Genomic DNA, 21,731 nt, shown 5'->3' with positions numbered 1-21,731 from the left:
ACACACACACACTCTCATTGATGTCTCTGTGCATGCAAATTGGTGACATCATCTTGGAGCCTGTCACAGCCAATTGATGTCACTGGCACCACCTACAAATGTACACGGACCATTTTTGGTGTTTAGTAATTGTTCCACTGTTTAAAACAAAAAAAAACATTTTAATGCAAGGAGATGGCTTTAGTTATAAATCAAATCAGAAGAAGGAAATTAAAAATCCATTACTGTTATTGTAATACAGCTTAATTTTCAATACCATTTCCTAGTATTTCTGGCAGGATGTAGATATTAACCAGTTCTTTTTGCAAAGAACCTGAAATGGGACAACTGCACTATGGCTTTACCCTCCATAGGGCGGCACGGTAGCACAGTGGTTAGCACTGCTGCCTCACAGCGCCAGAGACCCGGGTTCAATTCCTGACTCAGGCGACTGACTGTGTGGAGTTTGCACATTCTCCCTGTGTCTGCGTGGGTTTCCTCCGGTTTCCTCCCACAGTCCAAAGATGTGCAGGTCAGGTGAATTGACCATGCTAAATTGTCCGTTGTGTTAGGTAAAAAGGGGTACAGGTGGGTTGCGCTTCGGCGGGTCGGTGTGGACTTGTTGGGCCGAAGGGCCTGTTCCCACACTGTAAGTAATCTAATCTAATCTATTGGGGAAGTTTCCTGAACAGCTTAAAAAGTCAGACTGGGGGTAAAAAAAACAAGCAGAATTCAAACTGGATGCAAGATGATGTTGAATAAAATACCCTCCAAGTATCCCCACCTCACCTGGACCAGATTCAAAAGCTTAACACTATACTTTGAATAATGGGGAAGTGTTGTCAAAGACTTAAAGAAAGAGATCAAGGAATTAAAACAAACCACAGCTGTTATTTGTGGTGTGCATTGTCCTAGAGTTTATTTAAACAGCAACACAGAAATCAAAACGGTTATGGCACAGAAGGAGGCTATTCAGACCACCAATTCCATTCCAGCTCCCTGCTCAACACACTTTGGTGCTCCAACATGGTGACCCTGGCCAGTTCCCACTCCTTGGGCCTAGAATATCTAATGAAGTGCCATCCCTACCACCTGATACAGGACTTCACTTCTGCATGGGGTGGGATATAAACTTCTGTCAGGATAGTGAAGGTGAATGCTGCACTCGATGAAATATACACCACTACAAATAGTCTTGAGGCAGAATACCCCAAAGCCTTGCCCATCATAGCTGGTGACTTCAATCAGGCCAACTTTAACAGCGTGCTACCAAAATACCACCAACACGTCTCCTGTCTTATCGGTGCCCAAACATTCTTGACCATTGGTTGTGTAGGAATGGCATCTACTGCTCCATCCCCAGCCCACATTTTGGAAAATCTTCTGCTTGTAAGCTGGAAGAAGCTTACAAGCAGAAACTGCATGTAAGAATTCGGTCCAGGAAGTCATACAGTCGCTGGCCTGAGATAATGAAGGAGTTGCTACGGACTACTTACAGTCTTTGGACTGATCTGTATCCACGAACTCAACAGCCAATCTTAATGAGTATGCCACTGAAGTCACAGATTTAATCTGAAAATGCGTAGAGGGCTACGTGCCAAAGTTAATTCAAGTTTTTCTCCAACTGGAAACCACAGATGAAGTGGGAGATCCAATCCCTACTGAAATCCAGGTCTGAGACATTCAGGTCAGGTGACCTTGACCTGAACAGGAAATCTAGATACAATCTTCACAAAGCCATCAGACACCAAGGAGACAATACCAGACCAAACTAGAGTCTCAAGACTAACCATAGAAACCCACCTGATTGTGGCAAGGCTTACACAATGGAAAATGGGTTACAAAGCACAGTAGAATACCTGGCAACAACGCATCCCTCCCTGTTAAGCTCAATGCCTTCTACGCTTCTGTTTTGAACAGGTGGTCAGTGAAATGATGCCACCTGCCCTGACAGCCTCGAATGTACTTGTACCCTCAGTCAGTCATCGCTGCAGACATTAGATTGGACTTCTTGGGAGTGAACCCACAAAATGACAGGCCCAGATGGAATCCCTGGCTGTACACAGATCCTGCACTGACCAGCTGGTGGGAGTATTCACTGATATCTTTAACCTTTATCCTTACCTCAATCAGAGGCTCGCACCTCCATTGAGAGACCACTATTATCCTGTGCAAAACCAAATCCAGCAGCATGCCTTAATGACTACCGTCTACTGGCTCTAATATCCATAATGATGATAAAGTGCTTTGAGAGGTTAGTCATGGCTCACATCAACTTCAGCTTCCCATTTTACTTTGACCCACTATGACAGGTTGACAGTGGATGCCATTTCCTTGGTCCTACATTCATCCCTGGAACATCTGGATAACAATGATACCTATTACACACTCTGACTTAATTACTATTGCTCCACCTTCAACAGCATAATCCCAAGCAAACTAATTTCCAAACTCCAAGACCCAGATCTATGCGCCACCCTCTACAAATGGATCCTTGACATCAGTGATAATAGGCAACACCATCTCCTCCACAATAATCCTCAACACCAATGCCGTGCAAGGCTGCATACTCAGCCCCTTGCCAACCTTCTTATACACTTGATTTAACTGATTCTGATCTAACTCCACTTCGAAGTTTGATGATACCACCGTGGTGGTTCAGATTTCAATGAGTAGTTGGCAGCAGAGTGTAAAGAAAGCAAAATCACTCCACTAAATGTCAGCAAATGAAGAAGCTGGTCAATGACTTCACTGAGCAAGTGGAGGACGTGCCCCTGTCTGTATCAATGGTGCTAAAATGGAGATGGTGGAGGGCTTCGAGTTCCTCGAAGTAAAGATCCCCAATCGGTCCTGGTTCATCCACATTGAAGATAAAAAGGTTTAAAAAGCACAATAGCACTTCTACTTTCTCAGGAGGATAAGAAAATTCAGCATGCCCACAATGACTCTTACCAATTTTTAATAGATGCATCACAGTTTGGTATGGCAACTGCTGTGTCCAAGAGTACAAGAAATTACAGAATTGTGAACATAGCCCAGTTCATCACGAAAATCAGCCTTCCATCCATTGACTCCATCTATACTTCTTGCTGCTTTGGGAAAGCAACCAAAGACCCCTCCCAATTATACACTCTGCTGTCGGGCAGAAGGTAGAAAAGTTTGAAAACATGTACCAACAGATTAAAAAGAACAACTTCTTCCTACTGTTAGACTTTTGAAAAGACCTCAAATATATGAAAGCTGATCTTTCTCTGTACCTTCTCTGTAGCTGTAACACTTTTCTTCCTTCTGTTCTATTACTCTAATATACTTAAGCATGGTATGATTGGCCTGGATAACAAAACACTGTATCAGTATATAATAAATCAAGAGAACATTATGACAGTGCCATTTTCCTGACTTTTCAATGCATCTTGCACATTGATTTTTTGAATAGAAACATCCCATGCCCTCTTGAACAACTCAGTGGGAGCTCCTGCTGCACAGTTCCAAATAAGGTATATTCGAGATCCTAACCACTCAGAGACAGAAAAAAATTTCCCCTCCCATTTGCAAACCATCATGACCTGGATGAGAAGGTACACTTACTTTGCTCAAATTAGAAAAAAAATTCATGATCAGACTCTAAAATGGTCACCAAAGACAAAACATCTTTGCTATTTATACCATAATTAGTGGTTCCAAGAATCATAGATACTGTAAACACACATGTATCATTTGATGGAATGATATAGTCTGTGGTCTCCATAATGGGCATCAGGAACTCATATGGGGAATACAGCAGTGCAGATCTTTGTGGCATCAGTGGTCTCAACAAATGCTTTTCTGGACATAGTCAGCAAGAAAGACACTGTGGTCAGGCAGTTTATCCCTCACTACACCTCAAAAGTGAGGTGAATGCATACCAAGTGCTTTTTATTGAAATAACATCAGACTAAATACTTTTTTAAAAATTCAAGCCAACCACTGTCTCCAAAATTGAGCAAGATTGCAATGGACAAGAGAGAGAAGAGGAACCAGATAGTCTTGCCCTCGATGTTGGGTAACTAGGAAATCATTTGGATTGTATCTGGAGTCTGGTGGTTAATCAAATCTAAAAGCGTGGCAACATTAACCACAAACCCTCAAGAATTGAACAGGGTCAATATTGCAAAAACCTTTTCTTAAAAAAAAAAGAAAAAAAGTCACAAAAGGTACTGGCAACAAATACTTTGTACCAAATTGCAAACTGATGCCTCAGCAATTCCACAAGCCATTTCTTTTATTCAACAAAATGGAAAATGCAGAATCGCAACTGGCTCAGCTGAGCCCTAATTAATTCCATTTTGACCAGTCGATTCCACCCGGGAGTAGTGTGCAAAAACAAAGTGGAGAGTCAGAGTCCCCAAGTCAGGGAGAAGAAAACCAGTTCTTCAAATGAGTCATGATAAAGGATATGCTTTGATTGTTTGAGAGTGGTTTCTGCTTGCATTCTCTTCAGGTAAAACCAACTTCAAAAGCTCACACATCAAAAACGGGCAGCTGACTAAACAATTCAGAGGGCAAACAGTTCCACAGGGATTAACACTAAATAGGCTGGGTCGAGAAAGTGACAAAGGACATGGGTAAAGAGAGGAGGAGGAGAAAAATAATAATATTTCACTTGGGCTTTCAGGTCAGTATTGAAAAGTAGACTCCAGTTACTCTAGATCTACACCATTAGTATAAAGACATTCTGATCTACTTTTTAATCATTAAAGTAGAATGCCAGCTGGGAGATGGCTGGTCATTAACACGCAGAAGAGAGGGACAAGTTTTCCACGTGAACAAGGGCAGACGAGGAACGTCAAATAAAGGCAAAACAAAAAGATTTGACTTCCATCTCAACAACCCTTAAACAAGAGGGGGAAAAAAAACAGCAGGGATAGGGACAGAAGGGGAGATTAAAACCAATGACGTAATTTTTCTTCATTTAAAAAACCCACAAGTTTGCATGTCTTTGATTCAGCGGCAGCACTCAGCCAAAAAATCATTAGATTCAAAGTCTGATCCAAAGCCATGAATACATGATCCAGGAATGCTGCACTGTTTAAGGCACTATCTTTTGGATGGGGTAATAAACAAAAGGTCCCTTCTGCCTGGTTTATATAGGGGGAAAAAAAAATCCAATACCAGTATTTTGAAGCACATTGGGTTGGACAACAGGAAAGTTTGTCGTTGTGTTTGGTTTGCAGGATAAAGTGAAAACAGACAGTCTGGCCAAAACTCCTCCTGCTCATGTTATTCTATGCACAAGCAGAAAGCTTGAATAGCTCTTACCCACCTCATCTAATTGTATCTAACCTTAAACATTGACAGTTACTGCCTCAACCAAAAACTGAGTGAACATCCCGTCCTTGATCAGGTGATTTTGTATTGCTGCCTGTCTATCTTCACAAAGGAGGACAGGAATAATGTCCCAAAACTGAGAGGGGGAGGAATTGAAGGAAAGTCAGTAAGGAAATAATGATGGGACTAAAATAAAAACCAATAAATCCCCAGGGGCTGATAATCTACATCCGAGAATACTGAAGGAAGTGGCCCTAGAAATAATGGATGCATTGGATGGTCTTTGCAACAGTTCCTACTGAATGGAGGGTAGGCAATTCATGTTACCTCACTCTATATATAAAAAAGAGGCAGAGAATAAAAAAAGACCAGTTAGCCTTACATTGGTAATGGGGTCAATATTAGTCTCTCAGAGATTTGATAACAGATCACTTGGAAGACAGTGACAAGATCATACAGAGTCAGCATGGATTTACCAAAGTGGGAAAATCATACTTGGCAAATCTATTACTTACTTTCTCTCATAAAAAAATGCAATGGATTGGATAAGAGATTGCCAACGGCAGTTCAAAAAAATTACGTTTGAAAAGGGTGGGGGGGGGTCGGGACTCGGGCAATATTGAACGGGTTTAGGGGCAGACAGGGGTGGGGGAGCAGGTTTGAGGGTGATGTTGGACAGGGATGGGGGGGCAGGGGTAGAGGGTTTGGGGGACAGTGTTGGACAGGGGTAGGAGGTGGGCAGGGTTGGTATTGGACAGGTTGGGGGCAAGTGTTGGACAGGGTTGGGGTGGTTGGAGGGGGGTGGTGTTGGACAGGGTTGGGGGATGGGGGGCAGACGGGGGCTAGCGTGAGGTGTGCTGCTGCCTCATCTCCTTAACGTGGAGCGAACAGATAACTCTGAGCCCTAGAGGAAAGGCAATTAATCAATTAACTGAATAATCAGTTATTTGAATAAAATAGTGCCTGCTAATCTCGTCTGGATAATCGAGGTTCCTCTGTATTCACAATATATAATAATGATTTTGGGTGAGGGAACTCAAAAAAAATGTAATATGTAACAGACAACACAAGCTGAGTGGGCTGGCGAAAAAGGGAGGATGCGATGATCTAGTGGTATTAAATCGCTGGACTGTTAATCCCGAGACCCAGATCATGTTCTAGGGACCAAAGTTCGAATCTCACTATGGCAGATAGTGGAATTTGAATTCAACAGAAATATGAAGTCAAGAGTCTAATGATAACTATGAATCTGTTGTCGATTGTTGGATCCAGTTCACTAATGTCCTTCAGGAGAGGAAACTGCCATCCTTATCTGGTCTGGCCTACATGCAACTTCAGACCCACAGCAATGGGTCTTACCTGCCCTCTGGACAATCAGGGACGGCCAATAAATGTTGGTCTAGCCAGCAACGTCCTCATCCCATGAATGATAAAAGAATAAAGAGAAAAAAATTTAAGCAACTCCACAACTTCAAATTCTGACAGCCTAACCTAGAGCCTTATATCAAAATGTGCAAAAACCCAAAGACAACATGCTTTTGAAGAGCTCCTAGATCCCTGTCTCAGTTCCAGTCGTCTTTTGATAAGCCCATATCCTGAATCAAAATGTCATAAGACTGGAGACAGTGTGCAACAGAAACATTTGATGTTGTTGACAGAGATCCATACACAAGTTCCCACGTAGATACTGCATCAATTGCTCCTTTATTCCCACGGCAGAATTACAGACCCATAGATTTGGCAAATTGACAACGTCTAGGTAAGCAATGATCTGTTGACCGAATGGAGTGAAGCCAAAGGAAAGAGACCACATTCCCTTGCCCACCCCCACCCAACCATCACTGACCATATTCAATGTAAAGTTTCAAAACACTGGCTTAACAGAGATTCTGAGAAATCAGTGTCTGAGCCAATTCCCAACTTAATATTAATAACTGCGGTCCCCTGCCAAATCTAAATCCATTTTCAGTCAGACCCAATCTGAAGTTGTTCAGACTGATCAAGGCTGCTGGATTGCGAATGGGTAAATAGGAGTAAATGCTTGTCATTAATCCAAGATGATTAATAGGACTGAAAAATAGTGTCAGACTAGAAAATAGTGTGACACCAGACGAATGAGCAAGTATTAATCATTTTTGAACTCTGCTAAAAAGTGTATATGATCCAGACAATATAATCTTGCAACAGGTGGGTTTTTCTAACAATTGATTCATGGTCATCATTAGATGATGATTCTGTTTTTTTTTTAAAAACCAGACTCAAATTCCACCAACTGCCATGGCAGGATCCAACCCTGGGTTCCCAGAACATCTGGGTCCCTGGATTAACTGTCCAGAGATAATACCACTAGTCAATCGCCTTCCCTATTCTGATGTGTCATAACGAGTTACCCAGCTCAATGCAAAAAAAAAGCAGGGTCAGCAAGTTTCATTCCTCATTTGCAGCCTACACAAGATAGTTTGGAAGCCAGAACACTTTGGATGAGGCACGGTCTTCTCATTTGGATCCAAGACTATGATGCTGGGTAATGTGATCATATTTTTCATATGTGGAACAAGAGTGGGGTGGCACGGTGGCTCAGTGGTTAGCACTGCTGCCTCAGTACCAGGGACCTGAGTTTGAGTCCAGCCCCAGGTGACTGCCTGTTTGGAGTTCGCATGTTCTCCCCGTGTCTGTGTGGGTTTCCTCCGGTTTCCTCCCACAATCCAAAGATGCGCAGGCCAGGTGAATTGGTCATGCTACATTGCCCATAGTGTTAGATGCATTAGTCAGGGATAAATATAGGGTAGGGGAATGGGTCTGGACGGGTTACTCTTTGGAGGGGTGGTGTGGACTTGTTGGGCCGAAGGGCCGGTTTCCATATTGTAGAGAATCTAGTCTAAAAACAATTCTATTTGGAAATTATGGAAATAATGCCAGGTTTTTCCAAATTCTTTTGCTGCTTAAAAAGTCAATTTCTAAAACAAACAAAAATCATTGCAATCGTTAAAAACACAGTGTAACATGCACAATAGTACCTCACATTTCCATCTCTTGAACAACCCAGCTTGACACAGCTTTGGCAACAAGGAACTCACACCTTATTCTGACTTCACCAGACGATTCAACAGTAAAGAGGGAAGTGGTGGGGAAACATGGATGGAAAACATGGATAGAATGATGCAAGGATCAATCACATCTATTCAGAACCTTTTCTATTGAGTGTACCTTTAGAGGTTACGGCCTTGGTATGGATCAACAGAGATTACTAGAATCCAAACTGTAGGCAAGGTGACTTTTTAACTCAACATTCTAAAGTTGTAACATTAGTAAACAAAGTTCTCCAGAGTTGCCAGGCATGTGATCTCTTAAATTAAATTTGGTTAGCCATTTACACATATGATCTACCACCTGCCTCGCAGCGCCAGAGACCCGGGTTCAATTCCCGCCTCAGGCGACTGACTGTGTGGAGTTTGCACATTCTCCCTGTGTCTGCGTGGGTTTCCTCCGGGTGCTCCGGTTTCCTCCCACAGTCCAAAGATGTGCAGGTCAGGTGAATTGGCCATGCTAAATTGCCCGTAGTGTTAGGTAAGGGGTAGATGTAGATGTAGATGTAGATGTAGGGGTATGGGTGGGTTACGCTTTGGCGGGGCGGTGTGGACTTGTTGGGCCGAAGGGCCTGTTTCCACGCTGTAAGTAATCTAATCTAATCTAATCTTCAGTCACACATTGCCTGCCTTTCATTTGTTCTTAAATGAGCAGCTTAATTGACAGCTCCAGTTGCATTGATCAAGGTCCGATTCCACACATTATCCATGTTAGCACAGTTGGCTAGATGGCTGGTTTGCAATGCAGAGCAACATCAATGATACAGGTTCATTTTCTGCACCAGCTGAGGTTATGATAAAGGTCCAAATTTGCTTCTCAAAAGCCTGGTGATCACCAGGTTTAAACATCACCAGTTGTCTCTGTAATGAGAGCACAGCTCTACAGTCCTCTGGCAACTACTTGGATTCAAGCAGAATAACGACAATAGTCCTGATTCCAAGTATTCCTTCAGGCACTTTAAGAGTTTAATTTGTACTAACACAGACCAAGTTTGAAGTAAGAAGGACATTTGAACATTTCACAGAGTCAAAGGCTAAATCAGTATCACTGAACAAAATTAAACTAATACAAACTGTTCACATACAAAGTCACAAGCAGTCCACAAGCTGTAAAATCAAGGATGCAACTTCATGCCCTTTTAAAAAAAAACTTAACACAATTGACAAATACAAGTGCTAAATATTAACAACACTAAAACAAAAATGATGGAGCATCACCACAAGGTTGGAGAATCATTTTAGACATTTTAAAAAACAAAACCACCCAGTTCAGAAATGTTACTCTCAAGTAGGAGAGACTTGAACCTCGGTCACCTGACTCAGAAGTGGGAACACCACCACTGGAGAATCATTAATGTTCTAGCCTTGATCACAGGCACGAGTTAGAATCAAGCTAGGAAAGGGTAGAGAAAGTACTGTTTCAAGAAAGGACATCAAGGGATTTTTGATTCAGCCAATGTACTTTTTAAGAAGAGTGAGAGAGGCAGATTTAGATATTGCAACTGCCAAAAGGGATTCTTGAAGGGGGAAAATAAGTAGCTGAAAGGGATAATTTTTAATCAGACTACAGGTGAAGGAAAAAAGGTGAATTTGATTGTGTGCTCATAGGCAGAATCAGCTGAATAGGACAGTAAAGTTCAATTGATCTTCCAAAATGAACAATTAAGACTGTAAAACATTCCTGTTCTGTAGGGTGTACTCCAATTTTTCTTGAAGTTTGAAGCAGTAATCCACACCTTCCTATAAGAACACACCCAACTCACTGCGCAAGTTCACACCTCAGTTTAAAGTAATCTTGGGCACCATAGATCTGGAATTGGATGGCAGTGCAATAGATGTTGTCTACATGGGATTCCAGTGCCAACTGGATACATAATTGGCTTAATGGCACGAGACAGAGTGGTGGAGGGTTGTTTCGTAGACTGGAGGCCTGTGAAAAACAGCATTCCAAAGGGATTGGTTCAGGGTCCTCTTCCGTTTGTAATTTACATAAAATGATTTGGATGAGAATATAGAAAGCATGGTTAGTAAGTTTGTGGACGTCACCAAAATTGGTGACATAGGAGTCAGTGAAGAAGCGATCTTGATCAAATGGGTCAATGGGCTGAAAAACAACAGCTGGAGTTCAATCTGGGTAAATGCAAGGTATTGCATTTTTATACAAACAAAGGTAGGGCTTATTCTTTTAACCGTAGGATTTTGGGTAGCCATAGAGATATACAGCATGGAAAGAGATCTTTCGGTCTAACTCGTCCATGCCGACCAGCTATCCCAACCCAATGTAGTCCCACCTGCTAGCACGTGGCCCATACCCCTCCAAACCCTTCCTATTTGTGGGATATAGATTGTGTTACTTCCGCAATCATAATTACTTATGCAAGGTAAATGCACTCACACCAGTGTATAAGTGTTTCAACCCAAGAGCCGAGTCAACAAGAATGAAAACTATGTGGGGGAAATATATAATTGTTTTTGTATTAGCTAAAATGTGAATACAAGAATGAAACGTGCCTGCGAACAATGGTAGACAAATAGATAAGGTGCTGTGAGGATATGCTTGCGCAAGCAGTAGTTTTAAGCATCTGTTTCCCATTTTTGCAAAAACACAAAAACAAACCCCAATTAAAAGGTCATAAGGATCAATATGGTTATGGAAAGGGAGGAAACCGCACACGTGGAGGAAGTAGATAATCATGAAGAAGGATATACCTAACAATGAGCCACAGCAAGATATGGTAAAATGGTCGAGTAAAACTTGTACTTTGTTATACACAAGGCCGGATACGGCAAGAGATAAACAATAGTAATGGGCACCATGTTTGGAGTAGTGAATCCTATACAAGATATGTACTTGCTAAACTCTGTCTCTATTTTAGGCACCATGCTTGCAAGCGCATAATAAACATACTGATTGCTTCAGATCTTGTCTCGGACTGAAATTATTGAAGTGAGTGAGTTTTGTTTCTCACATATTCATAGACCCATCCAAATGCCTCTTAAAAGTTGCAATTGTACCAGCCTCCACCACATCCTCTGGCAGCTCATTCCATACACATACCACCCTCTGCGTGAAAAAGTTGCCCCTTAGGTCTCTTTTATATCTTTCCCCTCTCATCCTAAACCTGTGCCCTCTAGTTCTGGACTCCCTGACCCCAGGGAAAAGACTTTGCCTATTTATCCTATCCATGCCCCTCATAATTTTGTAAACCTCTAGAAGGTCACCCCTCATCCGCCAATGCTCCAGGGAAAACAGCCCCAGCCTGTTCAGCCTCTCCTCCAACCCTGGCAACATCCTTGTAAATCTTTTCTGAACCCTTTCAAGTTTCACAACATCTTTCCGATAGAAAGGAGACCAGAATTGCATGTAATATTCCAACAGTGGCCTAACCAATGTCCTGTACAATTGCAATATGACCTCCCAACTCCTGTACTCAATACTTTGATCAATAAAGGATGGTTTAAAAGAGCCATTTGGAACATTTGCTTTCATTGCTCAGTCCTTGAGTACAGAAGTTGGGAAGTCATTTTGAGGCTGTACAGGACATAGGTGAATCCTCTTCTGGAATACGGTGTCCAGTTCTGGTCACCCAGTTATAGGAAGGATATAATTAAGTTGGAGAGGGTTCAGAAGAGATTTACCAGGATGTTGTCAGGCATGGAAGGCTTGATTATAAAGAAAGGCTGCATCAGCTGGGATTTTTTTTCCACTGGAGCATAGGAGGTTGAGAGGCGATCTGAGAATTTATAAAATAATGAGAGTTATAGATAGTTAATGGTAGTTGACTTTTCCCTAGGTTGGGAGATTTCAAGACTAGGGAGCACATTTATAAGGTGACAAAGGGGAGAGACTTAAAAAGACTGAGGCAATTTCTTTCCCCAAAACAGATAGTGGTTCATGTTGAATGAACTTCCTGAGGAAGTGGTGGATGTCGTTACAATTACGACATTTAAAAGACATTTGGATAGATATGTGAACAGGAAAGGTTTTGATGGATATGGGTCAGGAGCAGGCAGGTGAGAATAATTTAGTTTGGGATTATGATCGGCATGGACTGGTTGAACTAAAGGGTCTGTTTCTGTGCTATGACACTGACAGGGATGTGGATGGCTCAATGGTTAGCACTGCTGCCTCACAGCACCAGGGACCGGGTTCAGTTCCACCCTCACACGACTGTCTGGGTGGAGTTTTCCTGTGTCTGTGTAGGTTTCCTCTGTGTGCTCCTGTTTACTTCCACACTTGCAGATGTGCAGATTAGGTGGATTGCCCATGCTAAACTGCCCCATAGTATCCAGGTGTGTGTAGGGTTAGGTGGATTAGTCATAGGAAATGCAGGGCTTCAGAGGGATGCTCTTTGGATGAGCGCTGAAGACTTGATAGGCTGAATGGCCTCCGCACTGTAGAAATTCTATAGTTCTGTGTTGGGCTTTAGTGAGGCCATGGAAGGATTTGAACTGTAGGATGAACTTCTTTATTGGAATAGATTGAACTGAAAATAAAAATTGAAACTAGATTTCCCTCGTATTCTCTTGACATTTGGTGACTCGTTTGTTTCAGTCACAGGCCAAGAAAGTGCTCCTCAGAATGATTTAATATGCAAAATATGCCACAGTCAAAGCACTTTGTAATTTCAAATACAAAACTTATCACTTGACTGATTTGTATATCAAATTACATGGCATGCAGAATTTGTTTCTTTTGGGAATGCTAGTACAGTTTTATATCTAATAACTGATCCAACACAAACTTATACAGAAAGTCAGTTGTTAAATATTTATCCTGATATTAAAAAGTATAGGATTTTCTTATTTAAGATGGGATCTAGTATAGCTTCCAGCTCAGCTCAATGAGCTAAGGACCTGAAACAGCCCGTAGCTTCCGGTGTCCAAACAAAGAACTTTCACACTGCACCATACAGTAGGTAAACAACAAATAGAAATTTCAAGCCACAACAATAAGACCAGGTTAAGAGCTTTTGCCTCAAGCTAAAATAAAGAGCATAACAGAAGCATCAGGATTTCCTCAGTGATAGTCCCCTTACTCATATCAATGCCGATTGGTGCAGGTCCCACTCAAACAGATTGAGTGTGTTCTGCAAGGTCAGTGGTGCAGTCATTGGATGAGACTTTAAACCAAAAAGCACCCCTGCTATTTCAAATGGAAGTCACAGAAATGTCATTGTGTCGAACACGGTCAGTATGCATGCTGTAAAACTGTGGCTGCATAAAAGAGTTGAAAATAAAACAGAATTACTGAAGGTTCACAGCTTCCCTTTTCTTATTTCTCTTCCTTCACACCAATTCCCAACTGTATATTCTCAGTTCAATCCTCAATACTTCCACATAGCCTTAAGTACCCGGACTTTCCTCCCTGACTCAGTATTATTTATTGGCAGACTCTCAGACCATTCCCCTGGCTCTGCTAATCAGCATGATTATTTAACTGCCATTTACAGTATCCATTGCTCCTGATGCGGTCTCCTCTACATTGGGGAGGCAGGACGCCTACTTGCAGAACACTTCAGAGAACATCTCCGGGACACCCGCACCACCCAACCCCATCGCCCTGTGGTCAAACATTTCAACTTCCCCTCCCACTCTGCCAAGGACATGCAAGTCCTGGGCTTCCTCCATTGCCACATCCTAACGAATGATTCATCTTCCACTTTGGAACCCTCCAACCACATGGCAATGTGGATTTCACCAGTTTCGTCATTTCTGCTCCCCCCCACCTTACCCTAGTTCCCCAACTCGGCACCATCCTCATGGCCTGTCCAGCTTCCTTCTCCCTATCTGTTCCACCCTATCACCATTACCCTCACCTCCATCTATCGCACTCTCTGTTACCTTCCCCCTCTCAACCCCCCCTCACCCGGCCCCACCCCACCTAATTTATCTCTTCACGTCCCTCAGCTCACAAGTGTCATTCCTGATGAATGGCTTTTGCCTGAAACCTTTATTCTCCTGCTCCTCAGATGCTGCCTGACCTGCGTGCTTTCCCAGGACCACACTTCCCGACTCTGATCTCCAGCATCTGCAGTCCTCACATTCTCTTAATCAGCATGATTACAGACCTTCACAAGTCCAACAATATTCCTATCTTGGCAGTACTGAGTGCAGCATCACATCAGCCTGGATGTGTCCTCAAGGCTCTGGAATTGGAGTTAAACTTTCAACCTTCAAATTCAGACCTGCATGTATACTTCCCACTGCCTTGGAAAAGCAACCAACATGATCAAAGAGCCCTCCCACTCTGGTTATACTCTCCTCTATCAGGCAGAAGAAGAAAGTTTGAATAAGTGTACAAATTCAAATTCAACAACACTATTCAGACTTTTGAACAGAACTCTCAAATGGTACATTCTTTTTGTGGCTGTAACACTGTTCTGCACTCTGTGCTGCCACCCTGATGCACGCTGTATGGTACGATCTTCCTGTCGAATACATAAAACACCACTTTTCACTATCTTGCTAGATCAACAAATTACAAAAGATTTGTTTTTAAACAGAAAATGCAGTACCAAGTAACAAATCACTTTCCAAAGTGAACGGATCCTGAAATCACAACTTTTAGATTTACTGTTCCTCCTCAAACCCATTCCCACGGAAGTGTTCACGGGTTCTGGTCATGTGTTTATAAAATTCAGGGGCACAGAGACTGGCAAAAAGTCAATGCCTGAAAAAAAAGTCACCAAACAAACATTTCAAAAGGAATGCTTGGACACTGAAGGCAAACTACACCAATGCACCAGTCAGGAGCATTCAGTCAGTCAGTACTGATCACTTGACACAGCTTCAGTCTCAGCAATGAAAATACATGCTATTATTCTGTGCAAAATTCACCTTCCACTCCACAAGAATGAATTAATAGCCCCTTAAACATAGAACTATATGTTTAATTAGTTCTACTTATTTATATTTAAAAAAAACACACGATTAGACTGAAAGAAATTGATTAAGACCTCTCAGCTCCAATATATAACCTTTCTTCAGTTGCAAAGCCAGGGTATGGAACCTGTGCAGGATGAGCAATGTATTGGAGAAACAGTGACTTTGTGGTTAAGTCAACAGACTGGTATTCCAGAACCTGAGGCTAATATTTGAGGGCATGGGTTCAAGTCTCACTATGGCAGATGTCAATGTTTGAAGTTAATAAAAATTTGGAGTGAAAAGCTAGTCTAGTGGTAACCACATAACCAATTGATTGTTGTAAAAACCCATCAGGTTAACTAATGACCTTGAGAGAAAGGAATCTGTCACTCTCATTTTGTCTGGCCTACATATGACAACACGCAGTTGGCTCTTAACTGCTCTCTTGGACAAATGATATTGACATTTCATGAAAGAATAAACTTTAAATTATAAAAGACAATTTTTATTACTTGCAGCACTATATTTGATCGAGAGAAGCGAATGTGTAGTAATTTGGTGACTCCAGGTTTGATGTTAAAAGCCACAAGTAGAGGGGAAAGTCCACTGAACAGAAATCATTAGAGAAAGTTGAATAATAAAGAGTTGGCTTCAGTTCTGCTGAAATCAGTCCCACTTACACAAATGCAAAGTCAGCAATATCATGTAATTCCAGAAGCCCTAGACTTTGATATTCCAACTGCTGAGAGTTGTTAATATTACAATACACCCACAACCTTCAGCACTAATTCACCTCTATTGGGACATGCGTTAAAAACATACCCCCTAAGAACCTTCAAGCACTTTCCACCTCAGGCTTGTACTTGCTCCTTAATAGTCTTTGCCTGGCTACCCACCTCCCAACGAAAATCCATCTTTCTGACAAGACCTTCAGCCACTTCCCTCAAGTGCAGAAACAGTATATTCCTGTTAGTGTGAAAGGAAAGGCTGGCAGGTATAGAGAATGCTGGATGACTAAAAAAATTGAGGGTTTGATCAAGAAAACAAAGAAAGCATATGTTAGGTGTAGACAGGATAGATCGAGTGAATCATTAGAAGAGCCTAAAGACTGTAGGAGTATACTGGAGAGAAATCAGGAGGGCAAAAAGGGGACATGAGACAGCTTTGGCAAAGAGGGTTAAGGAGAATGCAATGGTTTTTTTCAAATACATCAAGGACAAAAGGGTAACTAGCGAGGGAATAGGGCCCCTCGAAGATCAGCAAGGTGGCCTTTGTGTAGAGCTGTAGGAGATGGGGGAAGATACTAAATGAGTATTTTGCATCAGTGTTTCACTATGAAAAAGAACAAGGAAGACATAGACTGTAGGGAAATAGATGTTGACATCTTGAAAAATGTCCACATTACAGAGGAGGAAGTGCTGGATGTCTTGAAACACAAAAGTGGATAAATCCCCAGGAGCTAATCAGGTGTACCCTAGAACTCTGTGGGAAGCTAGGGAAGGTAACAGGTGAGGTGCCGCAAGACTGGAGATCAGCTAACGTGGTACCATTATTAAGAAAGGTGGTAAGGATAAGCCAAGGAACTATAGACCAGTGAGTCTGACATCGGTGGTGGGCAAATTTTGGAGGGAATCCTGAGGGACAGAATGTACATGCATTTGGAAAGGCAAGGACTAATTAGGGATAGTCAACATGGCTTTGTCCATGGGAAAACATGCCTCACAAACTTGATTGAGTTTTTGAAGAAGTAACAAAGAAGATTGATGAGGGTAGAGCAGTAGACAGAGTTCAGTAAGGCATTCGACAAGGTTCCTCATGGAAGACTGACGAGCAAGATTAGATCTCATGGAATAGAAGAAGAATAGTCATTTGGATACAGAACTGACTCAAAGGTAGAGGAAAGAGGGTGGTGGTGGAGGGTTATTTTTCAGACTGGAGGCCTGTGACCAGTGAAATGCCACAAGGATCAGTGCTGGGACCACTACCTTTAGTCATTTATAAAAATGATTTGGATATGAATATAGGAGGTATAGTTAGTAAATTTGCAGATGACACCAAATTTGGAAGTGGAGTGGAGAGCAAAGGTTACCTCAGATTACAATGGGATCTTGATCAGATGGGCCAATGGGCCGAGGAGTGGCAGATGGAGTTTAATTCAGATAAATGCGAGGTGTGCACTTTGGGAAAGCACATCTTAACAGGACTTATACACTTAATGATAAGGTCCTAGGGAGTATTGCTGAACAGTGACCTTGGAATGCAGGTTCATAGCTCCTTGAAAGTAGATTTGCAGGCAGATAGAATAGTGAAGGTGTGTGGTATGTTTTCCTTTACTCATCAGAGTATTGAGTACAAGAGTCGGGAGGTCATGTTGCAGCTGTAAAGGACATTGGTTAGGGCAATTTTGGAATATTGCATGCAATTCCGGTCTCCTTCCTATCGGAAAGATGTTGCCAGGGTTCAGAAAACATTTACAAGGATGTTGCCAGGGTTGGAAGATTTGAGCTAAGGGAGAGGTTTAATAGGCTGGGGCTGTTTTCCCTGGAGAGTCAAGAGCTGAGGTGTGATCTTATAGAGGTTTACCCAATCCATGTCCCTCATGATTTTGTAAGTTGACAAGTTCTTATCCCTGAGGTGGGGGGAGTCCAGAACTAGAGGGCATAGGCTTAGGGTGAGAGGGAAAAGATATATACTTTAAAAAAAGACCTGGGGGTAACTTTTTCATGCAGAGGATGAGAAGTGTATGGAATGAGCGGTCAAAGGAAGTAGTGAAGGCTAGTACAATTGCAACATTTAAAAGGCATCTGGATGGGTATACGAATAGGAACAATTTGGAGGGATGTGGGTCAGATGCTGGGAGGTGGGACTAGATTGGGTTGGGATATCTGGTTGGCATGGACGAGTTGGACCGAAGGGTCTGTTTCCATGCTGTACATCTCTATGGCTCTAATTAACCCCTACTCCTCCTGAATTCTAATACTTCAACTGCAAATTACTTCCACAGACTTGCAGTGTAAACATAGTCAGATCATATTAACCAATGGCCTTATTATTGTTGACTTCAATGTGGTCAAAATACCCTTGGACACAATAAAAGTGACAAGACTTAATAACATTTAAAAAAATACTTCTGAAGTACTTGTGGTACATGCTCGAGGTTGTGAATGGTTGTTGTATAAATACAATACTACTTTAATTTAAAATGTTACAAATTTAAGCTAAATGAACATGTTGTTAACATTTGCATAATAAAATGCCAGGGATGAAGTAGTTAATATAATGTAAAGTTATATATACAGCTCTGACAGTTTTTCAGATATCCTATTTCATGTGACTAATGTCAAACTGTAGATGACTCGATAATAGAGGAAAGCAATTGAGAGAAGGGATGGGTTCAAGAGAACAGGAACATGTAATGTCAGCAGTTTCAGTTCTGTTGCCTGTCAATCAAAAAAAAAGACATTCACTATTCTTATTTCAATTTAAGGAATACAGACATCAGACACAGTTGCTTTTATGTTATAACTTGAAACTCTGCTGCAAATGGTATTACGCCCAAATTATCCAAGGTCTGCCATTTCAGTCCAACCCAATGGAAGCAAAGCAGAACTGAGCAACATGCCAGAGAGCTGGACCATTTCCAATGCAGTTTAGTCTTTAAACACAACTAGAGGTAGGCCATTCAGCCCCTCAAACCTGCTTCACCAGCTAACATTATGGCTGTGGAGAATGACCTCAAGCCTACATTTCTGCCCACCGATAAGGGAGTGGAAAGTTTAGCAAACGTATCCATCGGACTTAAAATTATTCAGAGAGACTCTCCCTTCCTGAAAAGGTGCCAGAAGCAGAGTGCGTGCTAGAGACGTGTGACTCTTAAAACTTCTCATCCATTTTGAATCAGAATCCCTGCAGTATGGAAGCAGGCCATTCAGCCCATTGAGACCACACCAACACTCTGACTAGCATCCCAACCAGATCACACCTCCTAGCCTTTCCCACAGCTAGTCCACCTAACCTGCACACCTTTGGACTATGAGAGGAAACCAAGCACCCAGTGGAAACCCACAGAAATGGAGAGAACGTGCATATGCCACACAGACAGTCGCCCGAGGTTGGGATTGAACCAGAGTCCCTGGCGCTGAGAATGCTAACCCCTGCGTACATTTGCGTACTAAAATGCCAGGGATGAAGCCATTGCCTAAATGGGTGACCCTGTTTTTTAAAATAAGTACAAAATGTGTAAACACTATTTATAGATTCTCCCATAAGAGAAAACATCTTCTCCACATCTAACACCCCTCAGGATCTATGCTTTAACAGACAACATACAAATAAGATACTGATTAAAAAAAAATTGCTTCTCTGCAATTTTAAACTTGTAGCAACCTATTCTTTTAAAAAGGTGACAAAGTCAAATGAAAGACTAGACACAGTTACACATCATAATACCACACAAACATTTGACTGAGAAATTGTGCTATACACAGTTGTAACACATCTCAAACAAATAGATGAAAAACTGAAGAGTATGAAGTGTTCTAAATGCCTGCCGTATTCTGCCTTATCACAACAATGGTGTGGGTACATTATTAGCCATTGCGCACAAAAAGCATTGCTTTCCATCCGAGCGAGGGGAGTGGTTATGCATCTTGAGGGGCACAAGCTACGGCAAGGGAAGGCAAGTCAATCTCAATGAGTTCACAGAGCTCGCACCGGGACTGAACTTGGACTGTTGACATCATTCTGCAGCACAAACTCACCAGCTAGCTAACGTATCACCAAGCCTCAGACATCATTGATTTTACATGGTCATATATAATCAGACAGCAAGAGTACAACGCTCTCCCATAGAATCCCTGCAGTGTGGAAACTGGTCATTTGGCCAAAAATGGCCACACAGACTCTCTGAAGAGTATCCTACTCAGACCCATTCCCCTACAACGTTACATCTCCCCCCCACACCACTCCCGACTAATGCACCTAACCTACACATCCCTGAACACTATGGGTAATCTAGCATGGCCAATTCAAATAACCTATACATCTTTGGACTGTGGAAACCAGAGCACCCGGAGGCATGGGGGAAATGTCCAAACTCCATGCAGACTTTCGCCCAAGGTTGGAATCAAACCCAGATCCCTGGCGCTATGAGGCAGCAGTGCTAACCACTGAACCACCAGGCAGCACTTTCCAAACCCTAACAACTCTCTGAGCAAAGAGGTTTCTCCTGCTCTCACTCCTAGCTCTCGTGTTGACAATCTTGAAATTGTGACCCCTCATATTAGACTCAAAAGCTTCCTCTCTCCACAATACTTCCAGTCCTGGTGAGTTTCTTCCACACCTTCTGTTTTATTTCAGATCTCCAACACATTGCTGTATTTTGCTTGTATTACAACACTGTACAATTATCTTTGGAAGTCAGGAAGAAACAGTTGGCTGAATTGATTAGGAGAACTCGTACTAAAGATCTGAAACTTAGCAAGGAAACTGGACAGGAGAAAGTCGTTGCAATGACTGTTATACAGTGGGAAAAGAAAGTGGTTTGAACAAATGAACGCACGATTGAAAAGGAGAGAGGTGGTGTTACTGTGGGAGAGGATAAGGAGAAGGAGCATGGCAGCAGGTAATGACAAGCGAGGTGGGAGCTCGGGAACAACAGTGAAAGGTGGTACCCGCTTGCAGACAGAAGTAAAACTTGCAGACTCTGCGAGCCAGCTATTAAGGGAGTGATTCACACCAGACAAGTAACAAAAGCACAGAGCCGAGGAAATTATATTGCTGGCAAAAGGAAGATAGACAGACAAGACAGGGACGGACACACAATGAAGCGACACACAAAGACCACGGCTTTCTTTGTTTCTTGCCTGGAATGGGGGTTGAAGAGCCAGTGGGGGGGGGGGGGGGGAATGCATTTTGTCTAAAGACTCAGTTACCGGGCAACACAACCCCGGTTTCACCAGGACACCCGACTAGGTATAATATCGCACGCAATCCTTACCAGCTGTCTCTGGAAAACGCCTGAATACAGCGGATTCCTGGAGGTATGGCAGCCCTTGCCATGATTCAGTCGGTAACGATGTTTATTTCCGTGTTAAAACGACACGATAGAACAAGCACGGACCCGTGCCGGTAAACTCCACAAGGAGCCCTCCCACCCCCGGTCTCACTTTGCCGGTTTCAGTAATTGCGGCCCGGGGAATGGTCTTGGGGAGTCCGGGATTGAGGGCTCCCGGTTTAAAACTACTCCGGTCTCCATCCGGCCCCGATGATGTAACAGATTACATGGAAACAATGCATCATGTAGCCAACCGCAGGGCAAGGTGACATATGTTACAGAGCGGAACGCTTCCGGGACTGATCAGCTGAGAGGGGAAGGAGGGTGGAATTTAATCACATGAATGCTGTCATCGATAGGTCAGCTCCCTGAACAAGCAGCCCAGATCCAGAGAGCTGCCACTTCCAGCTGCATGTGACCGTCTGGAGAGTGACGAG

The 21,731-nt window shown here is 42.6% G+C and overlaps 1 protein-coding gene across 1 annotated transcript in view; it reads right to left on the bottom strand.

The window, feature by feature from the left end:
• Positions 1 to 21,731, bottom strand: part of slc37a2 (solute carrier family 37 member 2) — a 70,516-nt gene extending 48,785 nt beyond the window's left edge. The window contains exon 1 of the mRNA XM_072593077.1: positions 21,238 to 21,731. Within this exon, the coding sequence (XP_072449178.1) occupies positions 21,238 to 21,299 (62 nt within the window). The 5' untranslated portion in view covers positions 21,300 to 21,731. The remainder of the gene's footprint in view (positions 1 to 21,237) is intronic.

The sequence above is a fragment of the Chiloscyllium punctatum genome, chromosome 23, assembly GCF_047496795.1.
Source record: "Chiloscyllium punctatum isolate Juve2018m chromosome 23, sChiPun1.3, whole genome shotgun sequence".
NCBI lineage: Eukaryota > Metazoa > Chordata > Chondrichthyes > Orectolobiformes > Hemiscylliidae > Chiloscyllium > Chiloscyllium punctatum.
The sequence above is the reverse complement of the archived record's forward strand: the minus strand, read 5'-3'. Positions and strand labels throughout refer to the sequence as shown.